This window comes from Gnatocerus cornutus, chromosome 6, assembly GCF_029298725.1.
Source record: "Gnatocerus cornutus isolate USDA-ARS CGAHR chromosome 6, icGnaCorn1.1, whole genome shotgun sequence".
Lineage (NCBI taxonomy): Eukaryota > Metazoa > Arthropoda > Insecta > Coleoptera > Tenebrionidae > Gnatocerus > Gnatocerus cornutus.
In genome coordinates this window covers 14,942,985-14,969,250 of record NC_142238.1, presented here as the reverse complement: position 1 = coordinate 14,969,250, position 26,266 = coordinate 14,942,985, and the positions used below count along the sequence as shown (strand labels likewise).

Here is a 26,266-nt window from a genome sequence, read left to right as displayed (position 1 = left end):
TTGTGTTATACCCCTACCATCGCATGCGCCATTGGCTGATCAGTAACCAAGTAACCAAAGTAACAGCCCCGTCGCACCAATGGTCGCTGTACGAACCTCGCCAGTCTCAACCGAGCTCTCGGCAGCGGTGGCTACAGTGTCGCGAGTGCTGAAGATGCTCCTCGAGTTGTAGAAACGCAGCAACCTGGCAACTCACATGGCGCTAGGCTTCGGCTCCGGACCCGGCTCCGGGAACCAGTCGGACGCGTCGTCCTCGCCTGGGATCAGCGTGCCGATTCCGGTCACTCCGGTCGCTCCGGGGCCGATTATACCAAATCCGATGTTTGCGTTGCCGACGCTGAATTTCACGGTGTCGCAGGTGGCGGCGGTCTGCGAGACGTTGGAAGAGAGCGGTGACATCGAGAGACTTGCGAGATTCTTGTGGTCGCTTCCGGTGGCGCATCCGAACATCCAAGAATTGAATAAGAACGAGGCAGTGTTGAGAGCGCGAGCGATTGTGTGCTTCCACAGCGGCAACTTCCGGGAACTGTACGCGATCCTTGAAGGGAATAAGTTTAGTAAGAGTTCACACCATAAGCTGCAAGAGATGTGGCAGCTGGCGCATTATCAAGAAGCGGAGAAGTTACGAGGGCGGGCGTTGGGGCCGGTGGACAAATATCGAGTGCGGAAAAAGTTTCCGTGGCCTAGAACGATCTGGGATGGTGAACAAAAGACTCATTGTTTCAAGGAACGGACTAGGAGTTTGCTCAGAGAGTGGTACCTCCAAGACCCTTATCCTAATCCAACGAAAAAAAGGGAGTTGGCACAAGCGACGGGGTTAACACCGACGCAAGTAGGCAATTGGTTCAAGAACCGAAGGCAAAGAGATCGTGCGGCGGCCGCTAAGAACAGGTTGGTTTTATTTATTGCTTTTGACAAATAAGTACAAGAGGCGGTTGCGATAATTAATACTCGCTTTCGGTTATAAATCATGATCGCCACTAAGATGAAACAGATTAATCATTGGCTGCTTACTACTTTTAAAATATTTACATTTTTTGTCGGAGAACCGAATTCGTGAGATGAATGGTTTTTTAGATAATTATTGGTTGAAAGCCGGACCTGTCTAATACGGTAGCTACCGCTTTTTTAAGATAAACGAGTCTTTTAAAATACCAACCGTTAAATCTCGTAAATTAATCAACGAAACGCTCATAAAGATTTCTCGCAAACTTAAATAAAGAACTGATAGCCATAAACACTTTGCTTTACAATTATTAGTGATAACGTAGAAAATGCACTTTTAATTCTAGGGTATTTGAAAAATTATTAGGTTTGCATACTCAATTATCTTGTTTTTATAAAACGAAATACTGCACTGCACTTTACAATATCGAAACATGTATTCTAGGTGCCAATTATGCAAAGTACACGATTCCTTATTGCTTTAAAACGTTTCGGAAAATTTGTACTTCTATTTCTACTACTGGAATCAGCACTTATTGTTAGTTATGAATAATAAAAAAAAATTATCTCATAAATTGTTACCGTATCGTTGCCAATATTATTTAGAAAAAAATATCTTGTCAAGGTAAAGTTATCCGAAATTGTGTGCTGGAACATACGAACATTTTTAAACTAAAATCTTTTGATATCATTATGTAATTAGTTTGTACGTACATAGGTGTGTTTATTACCTACCTATTCGAAAAAATCTGTAAATTGTCTATAATTAAATTATTTACATAGTTAGATTAATTAGTAACATTATACGTGATTTCATTATTACATGATAGATATGATATCTATATTTTCTATAGCAAAAAATATAAAAATATTATTTGAAATCATTAGTTCAATATCTATTTTCTTGTCAAAAAATTATTACATTTTAGTATAAAATAATTGTGGGTAAGCAAAAATATTAATGTGCCCAATTTTTATTACCAGATACTTCACTTTCTCAGCTTTAATCTCAAATTCCAAGAAAGACATGCAAAAATATGACCATTTTAGGCCTAAATACGAATAATTAAGACAAAATGTTATCAAGATTCCTGTGAAAATTTCGCGACGGTATGTCGTGTTATTGATTTATCCACGGCTGTCAAAGTGACAGTTCTAAAGCAAAAAATGACGTAAAATTTGCGATAAAATGGTACCTGATGTGACATGAAGATCTTAGTTGTGGATTTTTGAATATTTGTTACAAATTTTCAATGAAACAAAGCTTATGGCTTTGAACTGTCATTTCGACAATATAGGACGGTCTAATAACGCAACAATCGATCAAAATTCACAACCGTCTTAACAAATTCGTTTGTTTTCAAGGAACAGATAACGAGGGCAGACAATTAATCATGTCAAGAATAATTTGACCGTTTTTGACATTTGTTAGTGTCATTATTAATTTCTATTTTTACTTTGCCTCGTTTTATATAAAACCAATTATAGGGGTCTAACCATAAGTCTAATAAGTAGTGACAACTCGAAGACATATTTATTATTTTTTACAAAAATGTCATTTTGACCCGCCTGTAGTTGTAATTACAGAGTGATTTTTTTAATATTAATCAAAAGTGGCTTTGCCTTTTAGCACGCAGGTCTTAGCGAATTCCTACATCGATTGAAGGATTGATATGAACCACATTTTACGCAATGAAACCAAATTTGTGCAAAAAAATGTAATTTTTAGGCCGCCGTCCCTTTTTAACGTTTTTGGAGTTAAGTAAACAGGCCGGAAAACGGCGTTTAGCGGCCTAAGCCTCCAAAAAGGACACTTGTTAGTTTTATTGTTTAACGGTTGGCATCAATGCACAGCAGTCTGCTGAAGATTGTTTTATTTGCACCATAGTCGCTAGACGAGCAACCCTGCATAGTAAAAGTCACTAGATCAGATTTTTTTTTTAATTTTGTTGGTCTAAAAAATAGTGTGGATCGCACATTCGAAAGTGCTTTTGGAAGTCTTCGTGTTGCTACGACAAAATAGCATTTTTTAGTCTTGTAATCCAAATAACTATTTTTCCAATTTGTGCAAAATCGTTTGGTGTAAAAAATGACACACCGGAAAATTTCAACGCCGCCTTTAATCGATTCTAAAATGAATCACTTTGCTGATCTAGTAACATTAGAAAATGCGCTAATGTATTGAAGCAAATTCGTTTTTTACGTAAGGTTAGATAGAGATAATTCTGAATTTCAACGATTCTCTGTTCATTTTGTATTTAATTTTCAAATTAGTCTAACACTTTTTTCAAATTTTAATTTTGGAATCAATTGCCAACATGGTAAAAAAATCGAAATTCAAATTTTTAATTTTTGGTGTGCCAAATAGAAAAAATAAAAATCTCGTTAATTGACATTTTTCTGGTGCTTTTGTGACTTTTTCATAATTTTGTTTTAACAAACTTGATAAACCAAAAACACCGATCCATTGATTATTAAAATTATTTTTGTGCCGTTGATAACCTCAAAACACACATTACTAACAATTGACAGATTTGTAACTAAATCCGGTAAAGGGTATTTTACTTTGTTGGGGGCATTTTACACAGGCATGGCCTACCGAGACGTCAAATATTGTGAAATGGACTAAATGTACCGTGCTTGAATGGAAAACAATTTAGCAAACAAATGAAAGTAGTCTTTTGGCACTCTAACCAAATTTTCCAACTTTATGAAACTTTTTGAGTTCCTCAAAATCCAGGAAAGTATTAAGATATGAAGTGAAATCTCGGTGATAAGGTGATAATCGCAAAAACATTCATCATCCCCAAAATCCTTACCTTGCTTGACTTCACTCATAATCTCTTAATCGTTTCCATGCAGTGCACTTCAATGGGTGTCATTTCCAAAAATCTGGTGTTTCCCAGCTTAGGACGGATTGGTTTTCCCCATCTGCAAAAACTGACTTTCTTTTAATTAATACTGCAAAAAATTGTCAGTAGATTGCTGTTAACAGTGGCACAAAGCCTGCGAGTCTCTTGAAAATAAAATAGTCCGAGCAAGCGTCGGATCGCTGCCTATGCTGTAATAATTACATGTTACCGCCTGATTTACGACCTATTGAACAAGACTACCGGAATCTTTTATTGCCGGTTGGAGCAGCTCTGTTTACATGCTTATCAAAGTATTATATCAGTGTTTATGACTCTAGTTTTACCGGGGAAAACATTACGGAGGAAAGGGAGGTCTTCATTTCGTACGTGTCAAATTTTACTTTAGGCGCGCTATTAGAAATGGACAAAATTACAAGAAATTCTTCAGATCCTATCTTAGAATTTTTCAAAGGCATTTCCTGTGCTAGTTATGAATGAAAGTAACGTGATTAATGGACAAACAGTGGAAATCAAACGAGTTTTTGAATGACACTTTGTAACTTAACGTGATTTAAAGCGAAGTTATCTGATAGGAATAATTACACATTAAACGAACAAAGAACATGAATGGCGATCGGTATCTTTTGTAAATTCAAGAAAAACAAGTGGTAAGATAAGAAACGGCGCGAAGTGTCAAGAAATTGTTGCTCAACATCGCCACCGGGGCTGAGGAAATTATGATGGTTTTGGACTTTAATGGTAATTTGGATCACAAGGCCGGAAAATGCTCTTTTGGAAGTCTGAGCGAAATTGCGAAGACGAGGCGGAGTCACACTGAGCTTTTGGTCCACAAAATTTTAAGAACCAAAAAAAAGGTGGCCTAGTGGACTTTTACTCTTTAAGGTTGTTCTCCTAGTTACTATTTTGGAAATAAAACATTCTAACCTAATTTAAAATACTTCAGCAGACTCGTGTATATTGATGACAGTGCGATACCAACTGGTAAACAAAAAAATATCTAGTTTCTTTTTTGGAGGTTTAGGCCGACCTAAAATAGTAGATTTTTTGTACGGCAGAAAAGTGGTACTTTTTGTCGAGCAATTAGATTTAGCTACTTTTCGGCCAAATAACACTTTTTCTTTTTTTTTCTTTGTTTTTTTTTAACAAAATTGCCTACTTTACTGTTTAAAAACGACTAAAAAATAGTGACTTTTTGTGACGTTTGTAGAAAAATTATATTTTCTGGACCATATGAATAAGAAAATTGATGAAAAAGTGGTCCCTCATTTTTCCTTTGCCGACTGCGATTTATCAAAAACAAATCTGAGTCCGAGATGAGAAGGGAGATTGCGATGTGTGCATGTTCCGTGAACTATGGGAAAGCAGCCCTAACCTAATCAGAGTAATAGTATATTATAGGGTTATACAAAGCGACGGCACAATGTACTGCTCTGTGGGGTAAGAATCACATTTGGGTAACACAATTTGCCTCGCTAACACATTGCCCTCGGCAACGAAGTATTCATCTCGCGTTGGAATGATGATCCAGATGGTTTTTTGAGTTTATGTAGGATTTTTCGTTTTGTCCGTTAAAGTTGCACCTTCCCCTCATAAATATGAATTATTTCACTTAAACAAATTAAAGTCCACTTTAATGATTACATTATTCGCAAATAGCAAAAAGTAATTAAGCCGACAATGATTAATTTCCAAGTCTAATAACAGGATAGCCGCCATATCATTTATAAAAAAAACAACATATGAATTTATTATTTTGTACCTGTAGCAAAGCACCCACGATAAAAGCGTATTTGTTGTAGTCAATGGAGATAAAATCTAAACAATAGATTATTGTATGCAATATGCATGAAACAAATAAATTACAAATAGTAATACATTTGCCACTAATCGACTGTCAGACTTATGATTAATGACCTCCAATAAAGTTTTGGTTAAGCATTTTTCACAATCAAAACATAGCAATGGTTTATTCATTGATACAAAGGGCGTGAAGTGGTCTAAAAGAAAATGTTGGCCCAACAGCGAGCGATGCAGGCGGTATATAACCACTTAATTTCGAGTGTTTTATGGCACCCTCTTCCTACATATTTACAAGTTATTTGTTTTCGAGAGGAACTAAAACACCCCATGTACTTGAATTTTATCGCGGGTGGGAGGGATTAATGGGATTACATTAGCAGCAACACGAATTCACGTTGGTGTAAAGCTACTTTTATTACAAATTTGTCGTTTCTTCTGAAACAAGCAGACGTTGGTTTTTACCATTGTTTTCCTTATTTGTTAATAAACATTAAAACTTCAATTTGTTATGGCAAAGCATTGTTGAGAACTCGTGAATGGATATTTCCTAATGTGACAACACATCTAAATTTACGATATCATGTATTGTTTAGAACAGAACGTTTCGACATAATTCGCTCATAAATTGAGAAGCGAACACTTTTTCTATTGTGTTTTTAATGCCAGGAACCACATAAAACACTCATAATGTGTTTGCTTTCAACGCTGTGCTATTCCACTAATCAACGGCGTAAAGTGAATTCTCTTAAGTAGAGAAAATTAATGAGAAAAATAATTGTACAAAGAATATGTATGCATTCGCTTCCCATCTAATGGTGAAATTTCAATTTTAGTTTGTAGGAACTTTAACTTAATTATTTTCTTGACCTTTACAGGTACACTTAATTTCGATAAAATTATAGTTCGAACAAAACTAATTCGCGAAATTATAATAATTAGCTCATTGCAAAAGATTAGAAAATTTTTTTCTACACTAAAACGTGTAACAACTAACTCTGGTAACTTTCATAGTATACCTAGTTAGTCATTGCTATCCTCAATTTGTTTAATGAATAAGCAAAATGTTAACATTTCATTTGTAGCGCAAAAGAAACTAAATTGTGAAATTATTTGTTTGAGAAAAAACGAAAAATTTTCGGTAGTAATAAATGTGTACCTAATTGCTGTATTGATTATGCTACAGCAATGAAATTTAGAGAAGTTGATGTTTTTGACTTTTTTTTTCAAAATTTATAAAAAATATTCAAAATTATAGTGCAAAAGAGTTTTTGACGAAGAATCTAAATTTTCAATATTTGTTTCTATACTTACCAAAATGTTTAATTCTGGTTTAATTTTGCAAGATTGCTGTCCTCAAGTCGTTTATTATTAAGTGTGTCAAATGTCAAAATTATGATGCAAAAACAGCTATTTAAAATTGTCTCTTTGAAAGGGAATATAAAATGTTCTAATTTTTTTTACACCAAAACGAGTAATTCTAGTTTCCATTGCAATAAAATAAAATTGAAAGAAACTATTATTTCTTTGTTTATTTCAGTTAAATTTTACAAGTTTCCTAGTTCAAAAGAAATTTTAGAAATTATTTTTTCGAGGAAAAATATTTTTTAAAAGTGTAATCCTCATTGTTAATGTTAAAAAAAACGAAATTTGGAAATGTTACTATTTTTGACCAGCTTATTTATTGACTACTGAATTTTAAAATTATCATTGTTCAAAAGAATTCTCTAGAAGAGAAAAAAATCTTCAATACATGACTGAACTTTCAAAAGCTTAATACAAAAATTTCAAATTTTAGAAATAATTTCTTCGGAAACTAAAAAAATTCCATATTTTTCTAGAAATGTGCCGTTTCAGTATTTTTTATGCTAAAAGAATAAAATTTAGAAATGTTGCTGTCAATGATTAATTTATTGAGCATGTCTAATTTCAAAATTATAATGGAAAACTAATGAATTCAAAAATTACCTTTTTGCGGAAGAATACAATTTTTTTTTATATAAAAAGGTGTAGTTTTGATAATTTGCGTGGTCAAACAATAAAATATGAAACGATTGCTCTAGCATTAACTACATGCCAAATTTTAAAATTATAGTGTAAAAGAAACAAATTTTCGAAATTATCACTTTGAGGAGGAACAAAAAAAATGTTCCAATATTTTTGAATAATTGCAATTGTGCTAGTTTGTATGCTAAAGCAATAAAATCTGGAGATATTACTGTCTTTAGCTTGCTTTTTGATTGCCAAATTTCACAATAATTATGTAATTCGAGTACAAAAAAGATAAACGTCCAGTATTATTTTTTGAAGTAGAATTTCTTTCTTTAAATGTACAATTTTTGACGTTTTCCTGTCAAGGCAATGAAATTTTGAAAGTGTGCTATCTTAAACTTGTTTATTATTCATGTATATTTTTCAAATTTTGAAATTAGTTTAGACAAATTTTAGAAATTATTCCTTTGAGGGGAATACTAAACTTTCAATTTTTTTTCTAGAGGTACTAGGCGTATAATGCTAGTACATACATCGATAATTGTCACAGAAAATCACTAAATTTTGGAGATATTGTCGCCTTTATCTTGCGTGTCGACTGCCAATTTCTAAAATTATAATGCAAAATTTAAAATTATTTTTTAAAGGCGAAACAAAAAATGTTGAATATTTTTTTATGGACGTATATTTCAGGTGATTTTCATGCGTTTCAATGAAATTTGGAAAAGTTCTTGTCTTTAGGCTTAATTATAAAGTTGGTAAATTTAAAAATTTTTGGGTAAAGGAACCAAATTTTAGAATTTTTGATTTTAAACACCAACCAACAGAATAGTATATTAAAACACCGAGTTTCATAAGCCATTTTTTTAGGCACGAATCCAAGTTTATAAAAGCCGCGCGTTTTATAATGGATGAGTGCCTAAATGGCCTTATGAACGAGGTTTTTATATTATTTTTCCTAATTTGTTCTTGTAGCAGAGCTATTTTCGCTATTTTCCAATTCATTTTCAGTGCTAGAATATCCATTTCGATACGGAATGTTAGAATAGCTTTGTTTCCATAGCAACTTGGGAATGTTTAAGATACAAATTAGGAAAATGTTGTTTTAAACGTTTAATTCGATAGTTTTTAATATTTCTGTAACTTGAATATCTAATAATTCTAATCATGAAAAGGTTTGAATTTAATATTAAATTGGTATGAAAAAAGTTGGATATTTATTAGTTATCATAATTGAAAAACTATTTATTCTTTAAAGCGCAATACCAGAAAGACCTAAATTCCAGAATTTATTAAAGTATGGCGATTCAATTTAAATGAATCAACACGATTTCGAGGACTTTTTACCCATCATTTTGCCCAAGAACCATTTTAAAAAGGTCTCGATTTAACTTCTGCTATTTCACAACCACATTAACCTTTCTGATCGATAACTCTGAGGTTAACACGAAAGCACACGTTACTTAAGAACTCATTTACAACACCTTAATGGCTATTTAGAGACCGGATATGATGCCAGGAACTACCACCCGATTATATCTTCATGTCCGGTCGCAAGAAGCAAATCACTTCAATATGAATTTCTTCTTGAGGAAAACCACGTGCTTGCTGATACTAAAACTTCGGAATCCACAGACTAATATGGCTTGTGTGGGTAATGATGCAGAAGGCTGTTAGCGACCGTAAACCGGCCGAAACTCAGGTTGAAATAAGAAACTTGTCGTCTCGGATTACACCGAAGTCTTCAGGTAAATCGCGATGACATCTGTTTTTGCCAACAGGGCTGTACTAGCAAATTACGTGCCGGTATCATCATCTATATCTTTTTAATATGAAAATCGATTATCTTCAGGCGCGTAATTTTATTACCGATCATCATCGCCTTTCAAAATATTGACTGTATTCAATTAAGGTCACATTTAACCAGATCATTGTTTTTAAATGTTTGCGCTGATTAGACCGCAATGACTTGCACTTACCGCAAATTCATTACGTCTAACTCCCAGCGGTAATATCTTCAGATAAGATCTGGAGATGTGACAAACACATGTGGTGGTAACGAGACAAAAAGCGAGCTTTTGTTTCCGGAGACTGTCTTGAAAGGGGCGAAATAGGGGCGAAACGGAAGAACCAATAACGCGGTAATTTCCCAGTTTTTTGTTTAGTGCGGGACTTTCAATTTCCCTGTAAAATCTAAACTGCCCCTTATAAATGTCACCCCGCATTCGAGCAAGTGTCAAGAATCATTTCCCTCCCGCTGCTTCTGGACGTCCGAACCACACTCAGGTTATGATTGAAACCGAAAGTGATTGAAATCCATTCAGGTTTAACATCCAATCGTCATAATTATCTCGAGTTGAAAGTAAAAACTTTATGGCACCGTTTACACGAAATTGTAGTGGTCGTAAAGTTGTAGAGCAACAATAACAGGTTTCTTGCGAAGTAATCATTTCAGATCTAATTACTCTCCTCCAAGTCTCTTCATTTTTAACGTGTCACTTCTATACAAGGTGTGAAAATCATTGTTCAATATTTACTCAACACGACATTGTTTCTTGTGCAACTGTCGAGAAAGCAATCTTCTCTAGTAGCAAAACAAACATAAGACGTGTCGTCTGCACACAGTCTTGAATTGACTCTTCCGTTCGACGCCGACAAAAAATTCATTAATCTCGATCGATTGTGATGGCGAAAAAAACAAAGGCGGGTTAATGATTAATCATCTCCGAATGATAGATAAATTAAATTGTTAATCACAACCGTTGGGTTCAACGGTAAAGCGACGTGTTGCCATATGTGGAAACTATTAGCAAAAGTGGTACGACTTATTAGCGGTTTATTGTTTTACCTTTAATTAGTTTCATCATGTTAAGATTTTATTAACGGAAAATTAGAGTTGGTGTTTTTCCATCAGGCAACTTGGCAATAATTCGCATAAAAATGATTTTTTGTGGGGACCTTTATTTTATTGTTTTAAACAAATTGTTTAAAGTCCCCATCGATAGGTGTGCTGCTAAAAAAGTTACGTGGTGGTAAATGTCAAAGAAAACAATTTTTTGAAACTATCTCGTCACGGCAAAATAGTTATTTGTGCACCAAGGCGATAGCCGAGGCCAAAATGGCACTTTTTGGCCGTGATACACACAAGATTTTTTAGACGACATCATTAAATTTACAAGTAAATTAATTTTGAATTATGATTTATTGATTCAATCATTTATAAATGAATAATTGCAAATATTTATAATTCCTTCAAAAAAGTTCATACCTATTTTCTTTATTTACATTTGCAGTTTCGGTATAATTTGTATGAATTAGGTTTGATGAGTTTTTTGATGTTGTTGCAGCAGCACTGCTAGACAAGTTCATTTTCAATAATTCAACACCTCTTTGTTGCACTTTACAGCAGTTTGTCGATTTGATTTAACCCAAATAATTATAAAATTGAGGGTAATATCGGTATCTTGATGTAATATGCAAAACTATGGATAGATGGCCCCACCATAGATCGGTCAAAAATGTTTAAAAATGAAATTGTAGACATACAAAAGTTCAAAAAGGATAGCTTTAGAATAAAACTTTAAAAACGGAAAAAATATGAAGCAAATACTTTGACCTAATGTTACAAGACATACAAAACAAGTATAAGCAAGTATACTTGTGTCACTTATTACTTTGAACATGTTTATTGAGTGTAACAAACTTCAAAATTTTAGAAAAATAAAAAATAAAAAAAAAATATTTGAAAAGGCCGTCTGACACGGGCCACAATTATGAACAAAAATGTGAACAGAATTTGGGATATATTTCTGATTTAAAAAATGAATAGTATTTTTGAAGATATTTTGTGCACATGTATGACACGGCTTCCAAATTCTGTGCATATTTCTGTTTTTGCGCTTGCGCATTCGAAAATATTTTGACGTTTAACTTAGGGATTTTTTTTCTGCTCAGAAAACGAGTGCATCAATTCCTGAGAATTTAAAACCATAAAAGTGTAGCGCTATATTTTTTTAATTGTTCCATATACAGGCTGTCCCAGAACTCGCGCCCCAGAGAAAAAGGGCTTATGGAGGTAAGAATTCTTAACCAAAATTTCGAAACCATAATTTTTTAACTCAAAAAATAACCGAAATAAAGCAAAAAAACTGTAGCCAATCCTGAAGCTGAACAGAATTTGAAAATTGGTAACTATGGACACATACTATCATCCATTGGTCAGATGAACATTAGACTCTCGTTGCCTAGGAAATTGGGTTGGCCTTTTACTCCACTTCTCGAATAAGCTTTCGGGATTGGTTGTTAACTTTTTATCAGTTCTTGAATACTATTAAACTTGGTCAATTTTTATTTTGAAATTTACCATCTGTATTGCTGTCGGCACCTTCCCTTGCTCTATGGGGAGCGAGTTCTGGGACACCTTGTATAATAAGATATGGACAACGAGTTGTTTTACTCTTCGGTGATTTTAATATCAATTGTGTTAATTTCCCGTGGTTTGCTAAAGTTAAAACAAAAGCGACGACTTTGGTGTAGACGATGGTTACAACGACGTCACCAAGGAAAAGATGTTTTAACTTTATTAAACAAAAAGCTGTTGGTGGAAGATCCGAATCGTACAAAAATTTTCTTCGCTTAACAAACGATCAATTTAAATATCTGCTGAAGTTCATAGAACCTCATATATCAAAGTAAGATACTTCAATGCTGGATGTATACTTTTTGTATACATTCAGAAAATTGGTCCTCAAAGCACCTGTCTTTATTTCTTGGGTGGTAATATTTGGCCGCAATGGTCTTAATGACGCTTGAATTTTTTCAAGTGCTGCCTGCCGAGCATGCAGATTTTTGTACAGCGGCGTCTTTACGGCGAACAAATATGTATGTTTTTGATATTCTTTAATTAAAAGAGTAACTTGATCTCTAGACCACGATATTATTATTTGAGCACAACACAAGTTAGTTGACTTCAAGCGCAATGACTCAACTTCATGCGCAACATTGCCGCGCACTTTCTGTACAGAATTCTGGAAGAATTTAGAACATGTTCTAAAAATTTTTCTTCACACAGAATTATGTACAAAATTGTGTGCAAAGTGTGTATGACACGATGAAGATTTCTGGACATAATTTTTCAGACTAAATTCTGTGCATAATTGTGGACCGTGTCAGACGGCCTTAAGGCCTTAAAATTTTTAGAACATGTTCTAAATTCTTCCAGAATTCTGTACAGAAAGTGCGCGGCAAAGTTGCGCATGAAGTTGAGTCATTGCGCTTGAAATCAACTAACGTGTGTTGTGCTCAAATAATAATTTCGTGGTCTAGAGATCAAATTACGCTTCTAATTGAAGAATATCAAAAACATACATATTTGTACGCCGTAAAGACGCCGCTGTACAAAAATCTGCATGCTCGGCAAGCAGCACTTGAAAAAATTCAAGCGTCATTAAGGCCATTGCGGCCAAATATTACCACCCAAGAAATAAAGACAGGTGCTTTGAGGATCAATTTTCTGAATGTATACAAAAAGTATACATCCAGCATTAAAGTATCTTGCTTTGATATATGAGGTTCTATGAACTTCAGCAGATATTCAAATTGATCGTTTGTTAAGCGAAGAAAATTTTTGTACAAATTCGGATCTTCCACTAACAGCTCTTTGTTTAATAAACATCTTTTCCTTGGTGACGTCGTTGTAACCATCGTCTATACCAAAGTCGTCGCTTTTTTTTTCTCTTTTGTTTTAACTTTAGCAAACCACGGGAAATTAACACAATTGATATTATAATCGCCGAAGAGTAAAACAACTCGTTGTCCATATCTTATTACCTATATATGAAACAATTAAAAAAATATGTATATTTTTTATGGTTTTAAATTGTCAGGAATTGATGCACTCTTTTTCTGAGCAAAAACAAAATCCCTAAGTTAAACGTCAAAATATTTTCGAATGCGCAAGCGCAAAAACAGAAATAAGCACAGAATTTGGAAGCCGTGTCATACATGTGCACAAAATATCTTCAAAAATACTATTCATTTTTTAAATCAGAAATATATCCCAAATTCTGTTCACATTTTTGTTCATAATTGTGGACCGTGTCAGACGGCCTTTAAGGCAAACTCAAAGTCCAATATCTTATATTAATTAGATTCTGTAAATTTGCCAATTTTTAACGCTAAAACTGTGAAATTTGCTCATAACTCATTTTTTTAGTCGTTACTCATTAACTATGCTAAATTTCAAAATTTTTAAATAAGAAAAAAAATAGAAATTTTTCAATTTCATTGTAAACTTAAAGTTCAAAACTTTCTATAAAATCGTAGAACTGTGGGAGTTCGTACGTTAAATCAATGAAATTTGGCAGACTTATTACTTTAAACGTGTTCTTTAAGTGTGATTAATTTCAAAATTTTAGAACAAAAATTTAAAATTTTGGAAATTTTTCATTTGTAAGTAAGGCGAACTCAAAGTTCAATTTTTTTTATTAGATCCGGTAGAGCTAGCAGTTCATCCGTTAAAACAATCAAATTTGGCGACATAATTATTTTAAAAAATGGTAAGAACCAACTTTATTCTTGCTGCTTGTTGGTAAAGACAAACATGAAGATTAAAATGAACATTTAGAAGGCAATTAAAACTGTGCCTTCATTTAAAAAAAAACTAGTGATTTACCCCTTTTGACATTTTGATCGGAACAATAAAATGACCGTCCTCACAAAAAATCAGCCTTATTGGAATGATTTCCAGTTTTCGATATTTTTGTGTCTATTTTGTCTGAAATGACAATCTTTCTTTTGGCTGGTTTTCCTCCGTAATTACTTCCCCGGCAACAACACCAAAACAAAACGTTCCAGCTGCGTTATAGAAAGCAGATTCGTGTTTCTGACAAATGGGCGAGTGACCTTCCTCAGCATGCCCACGAACCCATCTAATGAAGTCTCGTGATTGCCGCCATAACACGGATAAATGTGATCGTCAGTTGCTGATAGCTCTATCTGTCAAGACACAAAGAACAGTGACAGGCGAATAACACGTGGTCGGAAACAATACCGATTCGGTTTGGACATAATACAAACTGATTAATAAAGATCATTAGTGCCTTCGAGCGATTCCGAACAAGAATAATTACGATAATACACATAATAAATTGCCAGGTGGAGTAGAATCAGCAATGGAATTTCTTTGGCAATGCGGAAACGGAGGAAGTGCGGGAATTATTACCAATTGATTCAGCCGCGGCCGTGTAGTATCTACAGGCTTAACACCAATCCGCCACGAATCCTCGTCCTTGTTAGAGAGCTTTCCTTCCACACGTAACCACCAAAAATTTTCGTGCGTGTTCGCCCACACTCCATTAACTCTTCGTTTTGGCTCGTCGCAACCCGATCGCGCTTTGGGCCCTAGATAGTGTTTCTAATCCGATTTCGATAAACTCAACGTCAATCTTGATCTGGGGTCGAAAATAACAAGGAATTTTTCGATTTTTTCAATGCGTTCGGATCAATGTATGTGATTATTTTGTAAATGAGATATTTTACACTGGGGAATTTGAGGCTGGAAACTAACAGAGACTTAACGCTGGCTTCCTGCATTTACAAACACAATATTATTACGTGAATAACGACTTTATAAAGCTGGTGTAAAGGTGAAAGCTTAACGTCGAAGTCGGGAGTGTTTTGCTAAAAGCACACCGTACTGAATACCGGCTTACGCGATCAGAGGCTCCCAAACGGTTGAAAAAGGAATGCAATCAATACGACAAACCTGAGAGGTTTAAAATAGTTTCAAAGTCTAGAAGGCATTGCATTTTTCACGACCTGCTGTATACCTACGGCCTGTGCAAAATCTCATTTCCCCGTATCAAGAATGTTTCCGAGAAAACGCATTTTTTGCCGAGGAGGGCGCTGCTGCTCAGGCGCTTTTGACATTGTTGACAAATTGAATTTTGGGTTAGTAAAATTTTTGACTTTTGAAAGCTACAAAAAACACAATCGTAGAACAAAGTAACGATCGTAAACAGAGCACACAACGAAAACTTGAAAAAGCAACAAACAACGTGTAAGAATTTGAATATTCAAACTTAAAATTTGAAATGTCAAAAACAGTGTTGGTAATAAACCCAATATGGTAAAATGTTTCCAAAAGTGCCCGAGCAGCGGCGCTTTCCAAAGCATATGCGGAGAAACAGTGGAACTACAGGAATGCACAGGTCGTAAATATACAGCAGGTCGTGGCATTTTTGATAGGCTGGTGCCTTGCATTTTTGATAGGTTGGTATATCATCAAACGATATACAAGATGTTTATAAATGTTTCTAGCATCAAGGGTGGCTAAGAAATGTCAAAGAAATTTGCCGCTCTTTACAAATATGGGTTTCTATTTTTCAACTGACATTTATAGTTAACCTCAAACATGAAGCAAAGTAAGTTTTGAGAAATAAACTGTTCTAGTTGTGGTTTAAAACCTGAAAATCAAAAACTTGGACATAAAACCTAACTGCAACGTCATTGAAGTAAGTAACATTATAAATAATTTTCCGACATGACTTCTATGTTTGTCTCTCTCTTGTGGCTCACATGATAGATTCTTTATTATAATTGTCTGGTTTTCAACATGAAAGTTTGCGATGAGTAAAAAACTTGACGTTTGGTTGTGGAGCCATCTGTTAATCAAAATTAAGATTACAGGCGTCTAACTTATCTCCGTCAAATTCTGCTGCTTTCTAAAGTTGCTCCATTGTAAATCGGTAAATTCTCTGCAGGAAAAGTTACGTATAGAGCTCATTACTATCACTCCACTCATTAAAAGGCAAAGTTGACAGTAGCCCCTTACAATTTTTATCATTAACAGTTGGCAGCAAAAGCGTTCGATCTTGACGCAACCAAACTGATCATTTCAGCTCATTTGTCTTGTGCAAGTTTGCCAAAGTTTGGTAAATCTTAATTTTTCATTTTAAAATGGAAAACTCTTGCAAACTGCAAATCTTTTTGACATGTGTGACAGTAGAAACGTCAAATTTATGATCAGCCATTCCTTGTTTCGTCAAATTCAAACCGTCTTCTGTTCATGTGGGTGGAGTTAACCAAAGTTACAGAATTAATATCTAAATTCTAACTAAAATCTAAATCGCCACATTTGATTTTTCCTCTAATTTTCTCCCTAAAGAGTTAGAAGTCTGATTTACACACAAGAATTATCTAAAATGTACACAGAAGAGTGACTTTTGACATTAGAAACATCAACTCCCATTTAGGTACCACTCTCGCCAACTGTCACGTTTAAGATGTTTAGTTTTCGCCGCCAACAAAATAAAATTCCAAGCCCTGAAAGTTCCGACATTTCAGTGGTTAGCATTTTAGCTCTTTCGCTTTAATCAAACCGTAAATGTGAATTTCAAAGACAGAATTTCATTTGATCGCGAAAATTGTTTGGCGTGCACTGCTCTAAAAGCAGACAGGGTAAATGCAGTTCCCGATCAGAGCTCAGGAAGCAAGTCAGTGGCGAAGAGTATCAAGCAAAAGAGGCGAGAATCCCCAGCCCAAGTGGAACTGTATCCCCTGCAGATTTCAATTCTCGCTTCTTTGATCCGCTCCAATCGACCTACTCCAGTATCACACTCCAATAACACTCCTCGCTTCCTAAGAAAGCAACATCTGGACTTGATGTCAAAGGAAAACACGACGAGAATTTAAATAACTACTAGTGTTAATGCGGATTTTCTACATTTCACGTAATTCCATAATGGAAAACTTAACACGCGTTTAGAGGGAAAGTGATATATTCAATCCGAGAGAAATTAACGTGTTTTGACACAGACGGGGAAAATGAATTATATATCGCACGGTTGTTTGGAATTAGCTGAAGAATAGTAGCATTACTTGACAGTCCTTTCACTATGTTTATGAACAACAGAGTAGGCGATTTCCTAAACAAACGAGGGGTCCTATGCAAACAAAACAACAAGCAGAAGAGCCTTTTATGGAAAAGCAAACTGTTCACTCGCAGGCTATTCAAATTAATTGATCGGTTCCTTTTTGTTAAAATTGGGTTTTTTATAAACTGGACCTTGGTGTGTATTAATTAGTTGCGGAGAATCAAATTTCAACTCATTTAAATATCAACAGTGCTATTATTTCTTCATTTCATTCATTACGCGCGCCCTCTAGACACGTTTAATCTTGCTAAAATTTCGTTTGGAAATAATTACACCGAGTGATAAATTTAATATCAGCAAAACGGCGTTCATTAAAAATTTCACAAACATTATCTGACAAGTTAAGCCAATTGTGCGCGATCCAACATAGGAGGCCTCGACAATGAAACATTCACTTGTTTGCTTTTGAACTGGCGCTAAATCAAATTTAAAATTTATACCCTGCACTCTTTGATACTTTGAATCCTTTGTAGTGTTGACGGATTTTGTTCGGATTTTTGTCTGGATGAGGGTTGATTGCTTCGGCAAATATCTCTTCTAAATGAGATGCACGAGGGGTGAGGGTGGAAGAAGTTTTTCTCTTCACTCTGTATATTCGTTTAGGTTCCCACCAGGACAATGGAATTCCGAATCTATCAAGTCGAAACTCTTCAAGTATTTGCTATTGTAGCGCACATATTCACATTTTAACTTTACGAGATTACTGAGGTCTTTTTGTTTCCGGCGAAAAAACAATGAACTGGAAAAGAATAACAGTCCTCGGCTTAACAAAGTTAGAAACGGAGAAGGGTTGTTAATGGGTAGCGTTTAAAGGGCGTTTTGTGTTTCCATAACACAATACCGATCATGCCGGTTTTGTTGTTCAAGAATGCCGTGCGAACAAGTGAAATTTTTAAATCAGTCAGAATGCAACAAATACAACGTTCAAGAGCCCTCGTGATGCAAAGATAAAATACTACAGCCCTTCCCTTTTCCGTCTGGAAGGGCCATTAGGGCGTTCGAATGATTTAACACGCGAATGGAAATTTCCACAGAACGATAATGATGGGGCCCAAGAAAATGAAGTCGTATTATATCAAACACAACTGTGAATCAGAGCGAGTCTCGACGATAATAGAGTTTTAATGTAGTTAGGGTTTTGCTAAGGGCACTAGTCTAACGTTGTTCGAGCTGTACTGGGAAAATTCAATTCCGTAGTAGCTGCACCAACACCGGAGGATTGATAATTTCAAGTTCTAAACACAACGAAGTGCAGGGGCAATACATTTATTTAAGGTTGCAATCTTGATCAATTAACCTTCAAAATCTCAAGATTACAAGGTTGGCATCATTGTCCTCCCAGAATTTGGCAGTTGCCAATTTTGACATAAAAATTGCTGCAGATCGAGGCTACATATTGTCGGTTGAAATTGCAAGTGTCCACTTTGACCGATATTTCGTTATTTAAGGTTGGAATGTTGATGATTTTACTTTACAAATTTTAAGACTACAAAGTAGCCATCATTGTGCTCAGAATTTGACAGTTGCCAATTTTGACATATAAATCTAGGCTACGTATTGTCGGTTTAGGTTGTAAGTGGAAAATTAACTTTCAAAAGTTTTAAATTACAAAGTTGGCATCAGAATTTGATAGTTGCAATTTTGACAAGAAAATCGAGACTACGTATTTTGGTTTAGGTTTCAAGTGCTTACTATGACAGTTAGTTTATTATTTAAGGTTGGAATCTTGATGAATTAAGTTTAGAACTTTTAAGTTTATAATGTTGGCATCATTGTGCCCCCAGAATTTTACAGTTGTCAATTTTGACATAAAAATCGACGCTACGTATTGTCGGTTTAGGCTGCAAGTGTCCACTTAGTTATTCCGTTATTTAAAGTTGGAATTTTGATGAATTAACTTTAGAAATTGTAACATTACAAGGTTGGCATCATTGTCCCTTCAGAATTTGACAGTGCCAGTTTTGATATGAAAATCGAAGCTACGTATTGTCGGTTTAGGTTGCAAGTGTCTACTTTGACAGTTACTATGTCGGAATTAAAATTTCGAACATCAAATTAATTGATGTTTAAAAATTGTAAACTGTCCTTTGACTTTATAACCTTAAAATTTATAAACGACACAGCAAGTGTAAGAAATTTACTTTGTATGTCAGTCACAATGACAATAAAGCTTGCTTCACATTGTCATGTCAAAAAGTGATGTTCGAAATTTTGATTCCGCGATAGTATTTCGTTATTTAAGGTTGGAATCTTAGTGAATTAACTTTTAAAATTTTAAGATTACAAGGTTGGCTTCACTGTGCCTCCAGAATTTGACAGTTGCCATTTTGAAGTGAAAATCGAGGCTACATATTTCGGTTTAGGTTGCAAGTGTCTACTTTGAGAGTTATTTAATTATTTAAGGTTGAAGTCTTGATGAATTGTCTTTAGAAATTTAAACATAACAAGGTTGGCATCATTGTCATCCAAGAATTTGACATGTATTGTCAATTTAGACATGAGCAGGAATTGGTAGTATTGTAAAATATTGACTTTCTGGTTGACATTTCATAACGTTTTCAGCACCCTAACCTAAATTCCAAAAATTGACGTTTGATGTAGTGTTGCCAATCATGGCACAAAAAGTGTAGTACCAACTGAAACAGTAATTTTCTAAGAGTTGGTGTTTTTTGGTGTGAAAACGGGTCAAATGTGGTATTCGTGGGCCTAATAATGAGTCTGAATCGGCCATCAAACCGGATTAAGTGTCGATGTTATCTACCTCAAACCACAAACCCAATCCCGAATGACAATGCAAGTTTAGTCGCAGGGTTGAGAAAAACAAACTGAGCTCGGTGGCGCCAAACTTCCGGCAAGGCTGCCAACATATGTGAAATATCACTAGGTAAAATAGAACTACCCCTGATTGAATTACAAAGCATACAAAAATATGTACTTCTCTATTATTTAAATAAACAAACTGTTAAAGTGTTTTCAAATAGTCTAGAGGGTTTGTTTTTGTGCAAATATTTCCACAGACGCCACTCCGTGGAAAAATACAATATTGATCGCAGGCTGGCCAACCGAAAAAATTTACAAAAACCTTGACACAAAAAGGCACTTGGAGCGACCGCGATGTAATTACAAAGAGCGGCATAAAATGCTCTATATTCATTTCAAGCTTGTAATTTGAGCCCTCGGAAGGGGCTCGTTTATCCGGTAGATTTGATCAGCTTTTCTTTAATTTTCAGCACGGTTGTGGCTCAAATTACGGCGTGTTTAAGCGACATGTGATACGATATAGCGGCTACGGGATGTATGCGCCAAATTTTTATTTTTTTTCCGACAGATTCTCTTGTTTATGGTCTACGGGACTAATTCGGGGTTTCAGCAGAAATTTTACACCGGTCTAATAATAGCGCGCTTTTAATAAGAAGAAAACGAAGAAAGTTATACCGGTGTAATTCCGCGCTAATTATCTCCATTCAGATCAATTATATTTACATCTTAACTACTGAGAAAATTGTAGTATCTAATGCAGGTTAAGTTTAATGAGGATTAATAGAAAACTAGTTTCGTAACTTTATTCATAACATCTGTAAGAGATATGCTTCTGGTTGCGGATCACACGTTTTTAGTCAAGCATGTCAACTTAATTGCTATGGGAAATATTGATAACGATTCAAAAACCACTGTCCAGTTACTTACAGGTAAACCATTTCTGTGTCAATTCCCGGAAACTATGTTAAAGGAAATGAAAGAATTTTAGCTAAAAACGTCGAATATTTCTTCTTAATTCCTTCGGCTCTTTCGTGCTCCTGTTTATTAATCTCCTCTGACAATCAAATAAAAACCCCATTATCTTCGACCGAAGCCTCAACAAAGCCCCGAAATAATTTCAAATCGTTGTGGTTGCCATTAAGTTGATATTAACCCGTTTTCTACCACATCTTTCTGCAAGCGGCGTCGCTACCAAAACTCATACACCGAATTAACTTGATTAGGTATTGAAATGAAGGCTTCGGGGTGTGTAACGAGACCTGGCTAATGCTAATCGAGTTTGTTTAGAGAATAGCCTGTTAACATCGACTGATGGCATCAAAGACCGCCCGTTAGACTGAAGATATATTGCAAATTATTCCGCTTCGCGTAGACAATGCCCCTAATCGCTATTGTTCTCTTGATGTATCATTTCGCATTCGAACGGAGAAAAGCGTTTCGAGCTGAAAAGCGTAAGATATCTAGGATAAAACTACTAATAGTCGGCACCTCTAAGAAGTATAACGACAGCTAAAAAAAATATTTTACTCTTTAATTATTTGCTAAGAAATTGCTTGCTATTTTCTTTTTTTTTGACCTGCAATGCGTATTTTTTAGGCCCTTCGTGACAACTTGTTATCCTAGGTTCTAGCTTTCCATTCAGATACTTTTTAATTAAATTTATAAAATAATAGTGTTAGTATTTGGTGTGCCCAGTATTAGATAAAATCTGACTGATTTTTCTATAGTCGGCATAGAAGTGCCCACATTATTGAATGACGATGTTTTTCGATCCGTTTTGAAGTTTTTAATTTTTTTTCCACTTGTAAGATCTATTTTGTTTTCCCACGTGTCCTTCCACATTTCTGCACACCACATAACTAATAATGAGCAGTGCCGATTATTGAATAACCAGCATGTCTACTTATGATAAAATTCCAAAATAAAAATTAACATTTACCATTTATTCAACACTGTTTGTTTCTATTTTGAAATGATTAAGTGTACTTCTCAAAAAAAGAATGATAAAAAGATAAGTAACATCCTGTCAAAATCCATTTCTCTCAGTAATGTCTTCATATTTCATACCAAAGTAAGGTTACTACCACAGAATATAAAAAAATCCATTTGGAAAAGAAAGCGAAAAGAAAATTGTCTAAGAGTCGAAAAAGACAAAGGAAATTAAGAGAGAAAAGAAGCCGAAAGCAAATGTGCTATTCTGAGCCAAAAAGAAAAAACTAGGAAAAAAGACAGCAATAAATAATTTTTGTCGTTTAAAATTAACAAATTTACAATTGTTATTAAATTTGTGCCCACTATTAATCGAGAGCGGTGCCTATTGGCAAAAAAGATGCCCATAACACCGGTCGACACGATTTTTGGGTCTGGCTTCTGAATGTTAAATTTTGATTTCTTCTGCGTTACCAACAAAGGGAATAATATTTTTTTTGATCAAAGTTTGCTTTTGTAAAAACCAGAGCAATTATTTGAATTTTTAAGAAACACGATTGAATTTTCATAAATTTATTATTATCAATTTTTTTTTGGTAAACATTGGTGTCTTTTTAATTCATGCATACATACAAATTTAAAATAATAAAAAATCAAGTCCAAAAATTAATATTTAGTAATTTTCTTTTGCTTGTATGAGAATTAAGATGAATTGGGATTTATTTTGGTAATTTTTCCCTATAATAATAACAGTTAAATATTAAAATGTTCTTAAGTATATTTGAAGTAAACACAGGCAAAATGAGGTACCCAATATTTATATTGATTCCGGATTAGAAAGTTAAAATAGGCTTCATAATCTTCACAATGCTGTAAATTTGTTGCAAAAGATTTTTTTTTGCTTTATACTTTAATAAATTCATCGCAAATAAAACAGAATGTATCAATATCTTATTTACATTATCTTGAGGCCATTTTTTAATTTAGTTATACCTAAAAACGGTTTTTATAAAAAATACAACAATGACAAGTAAACACTTACTACTCTGTAATATACAATTTGCTACCGTTTTGATCAATGTAAAATTAATAAAAATTTTCAAAACTTTTTTATCGATGTAAAACACACAAAAGCAAACTTTAGAAGCTAAGATTGGATATTTTAGTGTTTTTCGATAGCATCAGAATCTGTGCATTAGAACAGAAACCCAGAAAAAAATTTTTTTTGTGTAATTAGCTTAACGCTTGTGTCTTGTGAATTTCGAAGATTTACGAGTTTTTAACATTATCTGGAGGTTTCCAACTAGTTTTACAACAAATTAAAGTTTTTCTAAGGAAAATGACAACAATCATACAGACGTAGAACAAAACTTCAATTTTGTACAGCGTTTTGAAGTTAAGAAATCTGCTAATGGTGCTGATTATTGGCAGTTTTACCATACAAAATTATCGTTTGAGGGAATTTTTCTTGAAATGGTCGAAACTCGACAATTAGCCGTTCCCCCCAACAGACCTCCCCTCTCAGCAGGCGCCCCTAAAACATCCATAATGAACCAACATTTGGGAATTCCGACATGTTAATACCCGAGGAGGTTTTAAAGTTACTTCCAGCTTACTGTTTCCCTTGTCAGAGACTTGTCATGTTATGAATGACGTCAGAAGATCCCCGGAGTTGTCTGACAGCTTAAAATCCAGCGCACACTTTCTTCAACTCCCAAAGATTTAAAATGGATTAATGCGGATCGTTAGTGAACTTTTGCCATTATTATCTCGTACCGGTATCATTGCAACAGGGCGTGTTGGTGAAAAAATTCGAACAAAAGCCGCCATGTTTTATAAATGGATGTGTCGCGTTTGTTTCCATGGGCTGCGCCGCGGCACAAAGGGCATTGCATCGATACATGGTAATTAGGGCGGGTCGCCGGTCATACGATACCATCGCTGAATTTGAATACTAAATGTATCAGCGGGCGTTGTATGACTTAATAGTTTTAGCTGGGTGAGAGGGGAAAATTCTAATAGTGCCAGCATTGCATAATTCTTCGGTTTCTTCGACATGACAATCACATGAAACGGATCCATTTCGGGCTTTTGTCCACCAGCAATTATTGGGGCTGCGATGGTACAAACAAAGCCAGTTAAAGAATACCCATGGATCAATTTCACGCTCCGTTGCAGCTTTAGTTTTCTGTGCTTTTTTCTACGATGGTATGCGAGAGAATTGTGGAACACGCTGTATTTGGGGGAGATAATGCGGGCTAAACCCATGGTGTAATTTGAGCGGTGTAAGTTTCGCTTTCACAGACCTAAATAGGCAGATAGGTAGATTGCAAGGCCAGCTGACGGGAAAATTAACAAAAATTCTCTTTTTTCCAGGATGCAGCAGCAGCAGCTCGCCGCCCAACTCGCCCACCATGGTGGCGGCGGTCGACAGCCCCCTTTAAGCCCCACACCCTCCGACTCCGATTCTGATATTTCGCTAGGAGCGCACTCGCCTCCAATGAGTTCTCCCACCCCCATTCGTTTTGGGGCTACATCTCCTTCCCCGATTACCTCGTTCCGGTTTGGTCCTCATTCTCCAGGTCCCATGCCTGCCCAATTTCGTTTTGGTAGTCACACTTCGCCTACCTTCAGACAATCTCCCCCAACACCCCCCAATTTCCGCCAAGATACGAAAAGAGACTCGGAATCGCCGATCAATGTAGATTCTGCTACATCGAACTACACTTCGGCTGTCAATCTGAGGCTTACATCGAATGAGTCGCCCATCGACGTTGATTCGAGCGCCGATTATCGACAGGAGAAGAGCAATAGCCCCATTAGAGTAGACAACTCGCCGCCCCCAATGAACCTGCGCATACACTGTAAGGGTAATAACAAAATGATTTACTTAGACTGTTTTTACGGTTTTTTTTTCTTTTCTAGCGGACAATGCGAAGCTGGAGGCGCCGCTGCCGCTCCGGCTGACGTCGACTCACCAGTTAACAACCCCCCTGCGCATCCAAGTGGCCTCCCCGAACAGGATGGCAGCTCCTCAATCCCCCCATCATACGAGTCTTCACTTGGGAGGCACTCCCCACGGCGGGATAGTGAGGATAGCCCCCCCGAGTCCTTCGAACCCCCCGATTTTGCATCGGCCGTTTTCGCCGCCGAGATTAACGTGATATATACCGTACGATTGGGAAGACAAAGTGTGAATATTTTTGGTTTGCTGCAATATTATTTATTGACATTCGCTTGACAATGTGTATATAAAATTATATAAATGTGCGACCGGACTGTGAAATCGTATTAAATTCATGTTCAGTGGCAATTTGTAGATTGTATATGGCATAATCTTTCAATTTCTTAGGAGAATTTAGTCGCACTGAACGGTTTTTAACTATATACACTTTTGGCGGTTGTGTTTGGTGATTGATTAGGTTCAGTGTAGGAGAGGAGACATGTCATATTCGATTTTTGTAGATAATTTATTTTAAGTCAACATATTTGAGAATTGATTTTCGATTGTATATAAAATACATATTACACAATGACATTACATTATGGCGTTTCATTTTCCACTCTACTTTCAGGAAAGTAAACAACAGGAGAATACGTGTTATTATATTGAATATAGTTATTTGAGAGTGTGCGTCATAAATTGCCATGGACAGAAGAAAATTGACGATAATGTTGAGATTTTCATTGGATAAAAACCCGAGTTATTATTTTTAGAAGTACTTATCGATTGGAGGAGCTGGTTTATTCCACTATAATTCTTTATTTAATTCAGGCCTGTCAAATTAACCGACACTCGTGTGCTGCGGGCTTTAGCATCTCCACTGAGATTCTTTCCTAGTCGACCGATATATTGACTCTTAATGTGGTGAATATATTAATTAAATCCATCGTTGCTGAGGGAAGCCTGTTATTAAGAACATGTTGCGGGTTCAGAGTGGTTTGAGGTGTTAGATAAACATAAGAGATAAAATACATTTACTTACAATAACACTTTGGGTGAAAAGGGACAGCTGCTTTGACCAGGTGCGCCAC

At 35.4% G+C, this 26,266-nt stretch overlaps 1 protein-coding gene across 2 annotated transcripts; it reads left to right on the top strand.

Annotated features, from left to right (window-relative positions):
- Positions 1-51: 51 nt before the first annotated feature.
- On the top strand, positions 52-25,774 carry Optix (optix). 2 transcript variants are annotated; one of them, XM_088039338.1, is made up of 3 exons: positions 52-891; positions 24,608-25,101; positions 25,157-25,774. In XM_088039338.1, the coding sequence occupies exons 1-3, from the start codon at positions 197-199 to the stop codon at positions 25,393-25,395; spliced, it is 1,428 nt and encodes a 475-aa protein (XP_087895464.1). In that variant the 5' UTR covers positions 52-196; the 3' UTR covers positions 25,396-25,774. The 2 variants fall into 2 exon arrangements, with proteins under 2 accessions (XP_087895464.1, XP_087895465.1); XM_088039339.1 differs by having other exon boundaries at positions 53-891; positions 24,608-25,095.
- The last annotated feature ends 492 nt before the right edge of the window (positions 25,775-26,266 follow it).